At 48.7% G+C, this 12,013-nt stretch overlaps 1 protein-coding gene across 4 annotated transcripts in view; it reads left to right on the top strand.

Annotated features, from left to right (window-relative positions):
* The window catches only part of TUBGCP2 (tubulin gamma complex component 2), a 52,071-nt gene extending 40,291 nt beyond the window's left edge, over positions 1-11,780 (top strand). For 2 of the 4 annotated variants that reach the window (XM_064144969.1, XM_064144966.1), the window contains 4 exons: positions 237-380; positions 880-1,008; positions 1,792-1,955; positions 8,759-9,347. In XM_064144969.1, the coding sequence (XP_064001039.1) occupies positions 237-380; positions 880-1,008; positions 1,792-1,955; positions 8,759-8,951 (630 nt within the window). In that variant the 3' untranslated portion in view covers positions 8,952-9,347. Of the gene's footprint in view, positions 1-236; positions 381-879; positions 1,009-1,791; positions 1,956-3,464; positions 3,650-8,758; positions 9,348-11,549 lie in introns of those variants that run through there. The other 2 variants (XM_064144968.1, XM_064144967.1) reach the window with 2 other exon arrangements.
* The last annotated feature ends 233 nt before the right edge of the window (positions 11,781-12,013 follow it).

Below are 12,013 nucleotides of genomic sequence, written 5' to 3'. Positions count from 1 at the left end.
AATCATCTTTCTAGGATGCTGATTCCAAGTGTCCTAGAAGGGACTGTTAAACAATGTGCTCATGGTCTGCAGTGACAGCATCTTCTGTTCAGGAGACAGTCTCAGACCTGCATGTCTGAGAGGTTACTGTTAGAGGCAGAGTGCAGACTGAGAGCCTGGGTCTGGTGCAGCACAGCAGTCCTGCTTTGGTGTTTCATTGTGGTGAAACTGTTGTGCTTCACTGTGTCCTGTCACAGGCATCTAACATCGATGATGTCCTCAGCCACCACACAAGCTTCCTGGATAACTGCTTGAAGGACTGCATGCTAACCAACCCAGAGCTGCTGAAGATCTTCTCCAAGCTGATGTCTGTCTGTGTCATGTTCACAAACTGCATGCAGGTACGTACAGCTTGCCTGGATTAGCCATGCCACCACCAGCTGCTTTGGGTGCCACCCCACTATAGCAGTTCTTGGTTCAGCCCCTCTTGTCCTCCATGCACATGGAAGAACCTCTGTCCTTCCACTACTCAGATCCTCAGCCTTTCTCCCAAATGCTTTCTGTGGCTTTTCACTCTACAGAATTCTCCAGGCTCTTATTTTTCAGTGTTGGGAGCAGCTCAGCCTGCAGCAGATTTTGAGGTGCAAGTTGCAGTACTCTAGTGTTTTTTTAGTGTGTTCTTCTGAGAATCGGGCAAGGACTGCCGATTTGACCCATGGAGACACACTCTAGTCAGCACCTCAGTGAGCTCAGAGATTTAAAAAAACTCACTTCCTTTGATTTTAGGAGCTTTTTGTATTAGATGCTAACAGGCCTGCTAGCAGAACTGTCAGCCTCATGCTTTGCCACGCTTCTAAAACTGGCATTCTAACCATTTCCCCACCCCTTTGCCCCTTCAAGAGGTTCACTCAGAGCATGAAGCTGGACAAGGAGATGGACCGGCTCACCTTGGAGCATGGCACGATGCTGGGCCCACCCACCGAGGAGGAGCGTGCTGAAGAGATGGTGAAGAAGAAGCTGACTAACAAGGTGGGACATGGCATGGGAATTCCTCTCTGAATGTTGCCTGGCTTGCAGTCTGGTCAGGGTGGCTGTCCTACTTCTGCTTCCCAGGTTCTAGAGCCCCCCTGACCCCAAAAGCAGAATTTGCACAGACCTTTCAGAATTTTTGAGGGCAGCGTGGAGCACTGATGGTATTCTCAATGGCTGCTTTGAAGACCCTGTCTCATACATCAGGTCCCTCCATTTGTTTTTGAGTTCTTAGCTGTATTTTCAGCTGGGTACCCACAAACAGACTCAAACACTTTATTTCCAGAACTAGCATGTTGTGCTGGATGAGCCAAGAAATGGCTGTGTGTGACTCTTGGCAGCCCATCCTTTTCCTTTCTGAGATGTTGGTCTTGTCCATCTTTATCTAGATGCACAGGTACTAAGGGATTTGTTTGACATGCTTTGAGGCTAGCAGGCTGCCTCCTATCCTGCTGAAAGCCTCTCTCTGGCACACAACTGGTAGAGCCCTGCTCCAGAGATTACAACTGTCTTAGGCAAGACTCACTTTCTGCCTCCTGGCTTTCACTCCTGCTTTCAAATAAATAGCAACATGGACTTGAGAATAACTCTGCTGGAACTGCTCTAGGGTAGGTTGGCATAGGAAGGTTTTTAGCTACCAAGGGCCTTGCAAGCTGCTTTGAAAGACTTTTTTTTAGTGGCTTAGCAACTGTTAAGTTTCCTGAGCATGTTTTTGAAGCAGGTTGGCAAATAGGAAATGAGTAGTTGCACCCTTTTGGGGCCACTCAGACTTTGTACTGATAGCTTTTAGCAGAGCATGCTGACAGCCTGCACCTGACATCTGGCTTTGAAGCAACCATCAACAAGTTTGACAGCAACTTCTCAACCCACCTGTTGGACTTATTGGACAAGCTGAGTGTTTACAGCACCAATGACTGCGAGCACAGCATGCTCAACATCATCTACAGGTGAGCCAGCAGTTTTTTCTCTCTAACTCTGGGTAATCTCTGGGTCACAAGTTGAACTCAGGAAGAATAACCACTCTTCAGTGCCCCTGTTTAGAACTGCCTGCCCCATCACTGAAATCAGGTTGAGCACTGCAACAGGTTAGGCCTCATCCCTGGAGATATTCAAAGTGAGGCTGGATAGGGCTGTGGGCAACCTGAGGATGTCCCTGCTGAGTGCAGGGGGGCTGGAGTGAATGACTGTGATGGTTTGGGTGTTTCCCTGCCCCTCCACACTTTAGAAATTACCCAGACTAGACTCAGTCGGCTCTGGAAATATGAATGAAGCTTATTATTTACAGCTGGCACAATATACAAGCAGATATTTACAGTATATACAGTTATAGACAGAAATATACAAGGTAAAGAGGTAATACAGAAACACAACTCCCCTCCCAGAAACCTGAGTCCCCAGGAGGGGCTCTCAACCACCCCTGCACCTTCCCCCTGCCCCTCTCAACCTTAACCCAGTCCCAAGGAAGAATTGAGGCTTGGCCAAGAGGTTAAGACACAAAGGTGGGTTAGCCCAAATGAAGGGTGAGGTTAGGGAGTAAGGTGTTGCTCAGCCAGCAGCCCAAGCGAGAGTGAGAGAAAAATGGCGAGAGTGTTATCTAATGTTTTCATTTCTCCTTCCCATACTCCTTAGCAAGACAGTGAGGGAAGTAGACATCACCATTGTTTTCCTTTCACAGCCTGTAATCTAGTTCTTCTCACCAAAACATTCTAGCTGGCTTCAAACTAGCACAATGACCTTTGGAGGTCCCTTCCAACATAGGTGATTCTATGCTCCTTTTCTGAGGAGAGCTGTCAGTTTACCAAGAAATACTCCTCACTTTTGTTTTTCACCCCAAGCTGAAATGCTTTTCAGTGGTAGATAATGCTAGAATGAGTTGCTGGTAATAGGTAATTTCCTTTGTAAATGTGCCCGATGCTCACACACATTCTTTTTTCCCTTGGTGCTGTGGAGACTTCTGCTCCAACATCTTTGTTTGCTATAGGACAGAGGAGATCCTTCTTTAGGTCTTTTTAACCACATAGAATGGTTTGGATTGAAAGAGACCTCCAAAGGTCATCTAGTCCAGCCCTCGAGGACTAGAGGGTACTTAGATGTTTTCTCCTAACTGTGCTTTGTCCTCTTGTTTTGTTGTGGTTTATGTAAGAGCAGTCTTACTACTGGGCTTCATTTGCTCTTTGTGAAGTCTGCTTTTTGTAGGTCATTCTCCTCCTTTAACTTAATCTTCAGGAAAACTTTGAGAATATTAACCTGCAACAATGAAGTTCTGTTCAGTGTCTGTCTGTGCCAGATGTAATCTTGGCTGATAACCCTTCTACCTCTGCAGAGATGTGCTGCACCTGAAAACAGAGAGAGGGAAGGTTACAGGAATGTTTTTGTCTTTGGAAGCAAGCTTCTGTCCCCTTCTCATGCTGTGCCTCTTGAAACTGTAATTGTCATTTTGTAATAACTTCTGACAGGGCTGCTGAGGATTCCTGACACCAACCTTTACAACTATGTTTCCCAAAGTGTTCCAGCAGCAGACTGGGCTTCCAGTTGGCCTTTACTTCCAAGAATTTCTTGATGAGCAGCTACACAGCCCCTGGCCTCCTATGTAAGCATCTGCTGCGCTTTCTGAGACCGGGGTTCAGCATTAAAGCCAGTCATTCCTGTTACCATGAATGCTTCCAAGAGTGGAGTCTAGCCTACCAGCTTCCACAGCACTGAAGGGAATTATGTCTTGTCATCTTGTGGATTTGTGTTCCGTACTTAAGGAGGACAGATACTCACAGGCACCTGAAAAGGAAGTGCAGTCCCATAGTGCTTTCTCTGAGATCTTCTCAAATCTTAATGATTACAAGAAAGATATGGAATGTGTCCAGAGAAGGGGGATGAGGGGTGAGCTGGAGCTCCTCTGCTGTGGGGGACAGGCTGAGAGATTTGAGGTTCTTCAGTCTGGAGAGGAGAAGGCTCAGAGGAGACCTTATTGTGGCCAAGAAGGCTGGGGAGGGACTTTTTAGAATGTCAGGTAGTGATAGAACTAGGGGGAAATGGATCCAAGCTAGAGAAAGGGAGATTTAGATTGCACGTTAGGAAGAAGTTCTTCACCATGAGGGTGGTAAGACACTAGAACAGGTTGCCCAGAGACATGGTGGAAGCTCCATCCCTGGAGGTCTTTAAGGCCAGGCTGGATGTGGCCCTGGGCAACCTGATCCAGTTTGAGGTGCCCTTGCCCATGGCATGAGAGTTGGGTCATCCTTGAGGTCCCTTCCAGCCCTGACAATTCTGTGATTCCATGATTCATCTGCCTGGTCATCACTGGAATCTCATAAATCTTGGTCTTTTGGTCATCTTGAGCTCTTGTGGCTTGCAAGCAGGATTCATGTGTAGAAAACCTGACAGACCAAAAGGATGAAGGGCTGGCAAATTACCTTGTAGCCATCACCTTTAAGTGTCACAGCAGCATACAGAGACAGACTGGATTCAGGGATTCACACCAGGAATAAGAACATTTAATCCTCTTCCCTGCTCCAGCTCTGCCTCCTTGTTAATCAAGCACTTGCATTTCAATCATTACCCCTATAAGATCTAACAGAGAGGGTCTTCTTATAATGCTTCATCCAGGAGAGCTTCTTGGCAACTAACTCCATGATCCAATGACTTGGACATCATTGCAGTTGCACAGAGCAAGTCCAACAGTGTTGGAGGCCAGTCACATCCTGGGCTGTGTCCAAAGACATATTGCCAGCAGATCCAGAGAGGTGATTCTGTCACTGCTCTGATGAGACCTCATCTGGAGTACTGTGTCCAGCTATGGAGTCGTCAACACAGGAAGGACATGGACCTGGTGGAGAGGGTCCAGAGTAGGCCACAAAAATGATCAGAGCATTGGAGCAGCTCTGCTATGAGGACAGGCTGAGGGAGCTGGGGTTGTTCAGCCTGGAGAAGAAAAGGCTCCAAGGAGACCTAGTAGCAGCCTTCTAGTACCTGAAGGGACTACAAGAAGGCTGCAAAGGCCTGCAGTGACAGGACATGGGGAGTGACTTCAAATTAGAGCAGATTGACATTGGATGTGAGGAATAAGTTTTTTGTCATGAGTTTGCTGGAACGCTGCAACAGGTTGCCCAGGGAGGTGGTTGAGGTCCCATCCAAGGTGAGGCTGGACAGGGCTGTGGGCAACCTGCTCTAGTGGAGGATGTCCATGCTGAGTGCAGAGGGGGTTGGACTTCCAGCCCAAACCATTCTATGATTCTGTGTTGCCTGCTCTTTTAATAGAAGAGCGTCAAGACTCCAGTCCTTGAGATTTGGAAAGAGTGTGTGGACATTGTCCCCTTGGGGAGATGATCCAGCTCAGACCAAGGCTGGAGTTGGTTCTCAGCTTACTCAAGAACTCAATATCATGTTATTGACCAGTCTTGCAAAAGCAGAAGTCCTGCAACCCTCCATCGTGCTTTATCATGTGTGACAGCAGACACTGGGAAAAGGCTTTTCCTGGCAGTAGCTCAGGTAGTGTCCTCCTTCCAGCCTTGCTCTTACACTCAGCATCAGAGGTTCACCCCTTCTATCATTGCCTCCCCACTGCTGTATTAGCTTCATGCTTCTACCAGGATGCTGAGACAAGCTGATGGTGCTCCATGGAGACTGACTGTGTATCTTGTTCGATTGTGGATCTGTGGTGCCGTGTCTGGGAGCTATCCTCCACCAGATGCCTTTGTGTGTCACATAAGTGTTAGCTGTGGCAGGAGAGGATGCCTATGGAAGCTCTGGAGCCAGCTCTTCTGAATACAGAGAGGTTGGTTTCTACAAGTACTTTCTGATGCAGTAGAAAGGAGTGTGGTCATTCAAGAGTGTGGTGAGAGAACAAAATGCTTCTGGTTAGCTGTTTGCATTGAGAGTGGTGACCTAAGTTGCAATCAGCTGTTCAGAGGAATTATGGAGCAGTCTGGATTGGAAAGGACTTTAAAGATCATCTAGTTCCAGCTCCCCTGCCATGGGCAGGGAATCCTTCCTCCAGACCAGGTTGCTTAAGGCCTCACCCAACCTGACTTTGAACAGTGCCAGGGCTGGAGTCTCTACAGCTTCTCTGGGCAGCCAGTTCCAGTGCCTCACCAGCCTTGTGAGGAATAATTTCTTCCTGATTATTCCAGTTTGGGGCACAAGCATATCCAGTTCTGGAGAACAGAATCAACTCTTACCCCTTTTCAGGACTAAGAATGAGGACACTGTACACTGATCAGAAGTTTAGAGAGAAATTCTGTTTATAAGAGCATATATATATAAAAGGCAATTAGGTAGAATAAGTGTAAAATCCACTAGGCCCATATTTGCCTTCTAGAATCCTCCATCCCTTCCACCCTCAATCGGCCTGTAAGGTAGGCTGAAGCTGCCCCCCCCACCCCCAAGCTGGCCTACGAGACCTCAGTGGCCAGCCATCTCCTACGAACCATGAGATAAAAGTGCACGCTCCTAGGAGAAGTGAAGGGGAGAGAGGCAGGGATGAGAAGGGGGAAAAGTGCAGTCAGGCACTATCTTTTAAGCTGTGATACCAGAAAAGGAATAGAATAACAATATTAAAATATCCTGGGACAAGCAGGTCCATCCCCCTGGGATGAGCCTCTGTCCCTATGGTTTTGTTTAAGGGACCCCTCAAACTGCCACATTCCACCCTTTTATTCTGTTTCCTGCATTAAGCATATCATTGAACAAGATATAATCCCTTCAGATGATATGCAGTAGACTATTCTTCATCCTGGCATTCTTCAGAACAGTCTTTCATTTAGGATCAGGAAACAATCTTCTCTTCAGATTAGATGAATCTGGACTCTTCAGGGTTTGAAGGGTTCATGCTTGTGTGGAGTGAGTTCTCCATTTATTTTTATGGGCGCCATCAGTTACCTGAAAAAGAACTCAACAACATATATATATATGAACCTAAACCCTTTCAGCTAAGGTTAATTTCTTCTGTGAAATACACTGAATTTCACCTTATATAGTGATGGGTTTCTTACATTACCCAGTAAGTATGACTGAGAACATTGGCAGAAATCACCCAAAGAAGGGAGAAAACCATACAGTTTTCCTAGTGAGTTCTGCATTAAACAAGAGGAACTCTGTTTTAGATCTGCATTATTGCTAAGTAGCAAAGTAGCAATCCATATCAAACAATAGACATTGCAGGATATTGTAATATTGTTATTCTATTCCTTTTCTGGTATCACAGCTTAATCAGATTCATCAGTCTGCCCTGTCTCCCTGTACCCTTATCCACTTCTCTTTCTGGGGATCCTAACTGCTGTATTTAGTCATCCTCAAGGATGAAGTTGCATACTCCATTGTCGGGGTACGGAGGCTGGCGAGAGGCGAGATTGGGGTACTGATGACTCGAGACAGCAGCTTCTAGGCATCTGTGCATCAGTACGATTTATTAAGGCAATACAATGGCTTATATAGCCCCCAGAGGGGGTGTGCACAACCAGCCTGGGGCTGGCAGAAGTGGACAGTACAGATTGGCCCCAAGTTAAGTGTAAGGCAGAGATAGGTTACCTGTGGTAAACAACCTGTGAGTACCACCCAGGGGGTCAGCCCCCTGGGGCAGTGCCTGCCTCAGGGTGTGGGCAAATCCCACCCCCTGGCAGCTGTGCGTGGGTTGCTCACTTGTTCTCAGTCTAGGCCCCTGGGAACTTGTAAGGCCCAAGGACACTTCCCATCACAGAGTCTGATGTTTACATTCCATAGCTCGTTGCAGGAGAAAGCTTCCCACACTCCATAGTCCAAATTTCTTGTGAGCCAGATTATGAGCGATTCCCTGTCTCTGTGGGTATGGTCCTGGTGAACCTGCCTCAGCTCCTTCCTGGTCAGAGACTGCCTTACCAGAGCAGCAGGGCCTGGCTGCACAGGCTGTGGAACCAGAACCATGGGAACAGGAGCTGCTGGCAGAGCCGGGGCACAGGAGCGGGAGCTGGAACCAGTGGTGGAAGTAGAATCACTGGAGCTGCAGGAACAGGGGCAGGAGCTGCTGCTGGCTGTGGAGCAGGAACTGGAACAGGGACATGAACAGGCACTGGACCAGGAGCTGCGGGAACTGGAGTAGCTACTGGGGCTGGAGCAGGAGCTGGCACAGCACCATCCACTTGTGGTGCATCATGTCCAGTGGGTTGTGCAGGGACAGGCGACTGCACTACAGCGTCAGCTGGTTGAGCTGCACCAGCTGGTGAAGCGTTTTCCCCAATCAGAGGTGATTATACCCTCACTGGCTGATGTGGAGGTGGTTGAGCTCCCACATCTACATCAGCACCATCGTCCTCCTATGGGCTAAGTCCTTCAGTCTCTTCCTCATATCTTTGCCCTCTTTCCTCGCTGCTGCCACTGGATTACTTCAGTACTGGCACAAGTGCTGACAGGGAGGGACAGTGCCGCTTGCCACTAAGGCATTCGCTAGACTCGTCACAGCTGCCGCCAGCATGACTGCCACTGTTTCAAGGCTCGGCGGGGTACGTGTCCCTGCGCCGTTGCACCTCGATGCGAGAACAGTACAATGAGAGCAAGAGATACTCCGGTGGGTTCGGGCTGGCTATCTACAAGCCAGATCGCTTGCGAAGGCTAGAGGCTTATGCGAAGGTGTAGGCGCGCTGCCGCTGATGGGGTACCTCAGACTTGAGGCATAGCCTCATCCCGCTGCGTCCCTCGGCCTAGGCCGGAGGCGCCAGAGCGGCTGCTGCGCACGGAGGTGTGTCGGCAGCCGGCAGCAGGCACACCTCTCCTCCCTGCGTTGCAGATCGTCGCGGAGGGCGGGGGCTGCTCCCTCCGCCGCCGGTTTTGAAATCGCGTCTCGAAACACAGAAGTGGCGGCCAGTGCCGTCGCTTTATATCTCAGGGCGTCAGGATCAAGCCATGACAGCATCTCCGACCGGAAAAAATGCATCAGCCACTGCCGGGGTCGAGCAGTGCCGTCGGGACAAAATTGGTGAAAGAGAAACCGCCGAGGCTCGATAGGACCGTAGTTGGAGCTATCGCTTCCCTCCCGCCGAGGTGCATTCAGAGGCGTTTTTCTGACTCCACTATCGCGCTTCTCACGCTACTGCAGGAGAGGGGATTGGGGTGGACTTAAACTACCCGAATATGCTTTGGACTTGTGCAGGGTGATTGCACATGCACAGGTTCTGCGTGTGCAATCACCAGCATCCCCAGCCCTCCCAAGTAATCGTCTGATCACTGGGAGTCAGGCAAAACCATAAGAAAGTATTTCAGGGACTCTGGAATAACTTGAAACCCTCAAACCAGTTAGGCAAAGCCTTAGCTTATCTGGAGGCCCCTCAAAGTACCACACTGAGGTCTAATAAAAATCCAACTTCTTCCAGCTTAAAGCCATTGCCCCCTCATCCTGTCACTTCCAGCCCTTGTCAGAAGTCCCCTCCCCAGCTCTCCTGGAGCCCCTTCAAATACTCAAATGCTGCTCTGAGGTCTCTCTGGAGCCTTCCCTTCTCCAGCCTCAACAGCCCCAACTCTCCCAGCCTGTCCCCCACAGGGGAGGTTCTCCATCCCTGTGATCGTCTTTGTGGCCTCCTCTGGACACACTTCAACAGTTCCAGGTCCTTCCTGGGGCTCCAGAGCTGAACACAGCAGTGCAGGTGGGGTCTGACCTCTTTGCCCCCCTGGTATTTCCATGCTCCCTGTGCTGTTCAAGACGCTGAAGAAGATGGATCTTGATGCGTTTTAGGACTGCCATCAGTGCCCTGGTTTGGACTGTCTGGGGGCACATGGATCTTTCCCACAATGTTGGGCATAGCTGGACCTTTACTGCCGGAGCAGATGTACCCATTTCCTTACATACATGTTCAGAGGCCATGCAGCAGCATACGTCTTTGTGTTTCTACAGGCTGCTCAGCAACATTTGAAAGGCAGAAAGTCCCAAGATGAATGCCAGATGTGACAGGCAGCTCTCATTCAAGTCTATAGAGATCACTGGATTGAGTCCTGGACTCTATGGCAGCAGAAACCCAAGAGCACAGATGGTTGCCATCTGAAATAACGTATTTGATAGAGACATGCAAAGTTTCTGAGGCATACCAGCCTTTGCTCATCATTGATGCATTTTATGTGACTGCTTTACAAGGGTGGTAGTCAACATGGATAAGGTAGACAAACAAAAAATCCCTTTGATTCATCATGATGGCTTTGTGCCTTGATTTAATTAATCCTGCTTATTTCAGTTTACTGACTGAGGCACAAACATCCTGTTTGTAGCCTCAAAAAAAACAAAAGGATGGAGACTCAGAAGGGTTCTTCCAAGGCAAGGAAGCTCACCCCCAGCTGCTCAGATCTTCATTGTGCTGAAGTCCTGCTCAGGTGCCTTGGCTCCATCAGGAGCAGTGCTGAGGGCTGGCAACTGCAAACAATCTCCAGAGTCACTCCCAGTAGGAAAATGAATTACAGCCTGGAGAACTTTGTCAGGAGGATGATTTTGTTCCAAGTGCAAATTTGCCTGTTGTGGGGTCATAGTATTCATGAGAGAGCCTTCCTTTACCAGTGTGGAGAAGACCATGATGAATTTAGAGCATGGCAATCCAGATGTATGAGGTCACACAAACCTCCAGTGAAGAAAAGTTCCAGGCTCAAACCTAGAAATTTAAGAGCAAGCAGAGTTTGAGGAAGCAGCATGTAAATTCTCAAGAGATAATTATCAAAAATCATTTAACCCTGAAAATGAAGGAAAAAACTAAACCAACCAAAAACCAGAAATCTGCAATTGAAGGCTGGAATAAAGCACCTTTAGAAATGGAACAGGTCCTCAGAGCAAGGGTGGAACCAAGTCTTGGCCTTGTAGTTCAGTCAAAGTTTGGTAACATGACTTTGCTTGGTGGAAACATGAGGGCACTGCCAGCAAGTTTGATGATGGCGCCAAACTGGGAACAGTGGCTGATAGCCCTCAGGCTCTGCTGCATTTTAGCTAGAGCTGGACAGGCTGCAGAGTTTGGCAGGGAGCAATGACATGAAATCCAGGACGGGCAAGGGTAGAGTCTGACAGCTGTCAATAACAACCCCATGGAGCACCAGACCTTTGGAGACTGAGCTGTGGATGAGCAGCACAGGAGAGAGGAACGTGGAGGTGCTGGTGGACAGCATGGATACCTAAGAACCAGCAACGTGCCCTTGTGGCCAAGAAGCCAAAGGTATCTTGGGGTGGGCTAGAAGGGGAGGGGTAGAGCGGGTCAGAGAGGTTCTCCTGCCCCCTCTACTCTGCCCTGCTGAGGCCACATCTGGAATCTTGTGTCCAGTTCCCGGGCCCCCTAGGTCAAGAAGAACCTCAGGGAACTGCTTGAGAGAGTCCAGCCCCAGAGTCCCCCAAGCTGTTGCAGGCAGTGGAACATCAGGCCAAGGGCTTGGACTGGATGATTTCTGAAGGTCCCTTCCAACCCCTAACATGCTACAATTCTGTGATCCTTGTAGTTTATGGCTGGTGTGAGGTGGAGCAGGCATCAGCAGTTTATAGAAATGCTGTGTTCTTGTTTTCAGGACCCAAATGCTGACAAACTCCTCCATGAAAACTTTTTGTTGTTTCTCTCCAGCTCACATTTAGTATAAATCTGAAGTATCCTTCCTGCAGTAGTTTCCACAAGCCTGTGAATCACACCCAAGCTGCTCTCTCTTCCATTTCTCAAAGGATGCTGCTGCAGTACTAAATCAATGGGTACAATATTTGGAGTGTGGTGTTGCTTAACAGCCTTACCCAAACACCAACAAATTGTTCCGTGACATTTTTTGGTTGACTGCAGAAAATAAAGTCTCAACAGATGGAATTTAGCTGTTATTCTCTCCTGGTTGAGAAAGCTTACATATCTCTTTGGTCCATCAAGCGTTGTTAAAGGGGAACCTGACACTGAGGCAGGCATGTTTCAAAGAATCACAGAACGCTAGAGGTTGAAAGGGACCTCCAGAGATCATCAAGTCCAACCCCCCTGCCATGGCAGGATCATTCAGGGCAGGGCACGCAGGAACACATCCAGGTGGCTTTGAAATGTCTCCAGAGAGG

Source organism: Pogoniulus pusillus, chromosome 6 (genome assembly GCF_015220805.1).
Source record: "Pogoniulus pusillus isolate bPogPus1 chromosome 6, bPogPus1.pri, whole genome shotgun sequence".
NCBI classification, from domain to species: domain Eukaryota; kingdom Metazoa; phylum Chordata; class Aves; order Piciformes; family Lybiidae; genus Pogoniulus; species Pogoniulus pusillus.
This window is presented reverse-complemented; position numbering and strand designations above follow the sequence as displayed.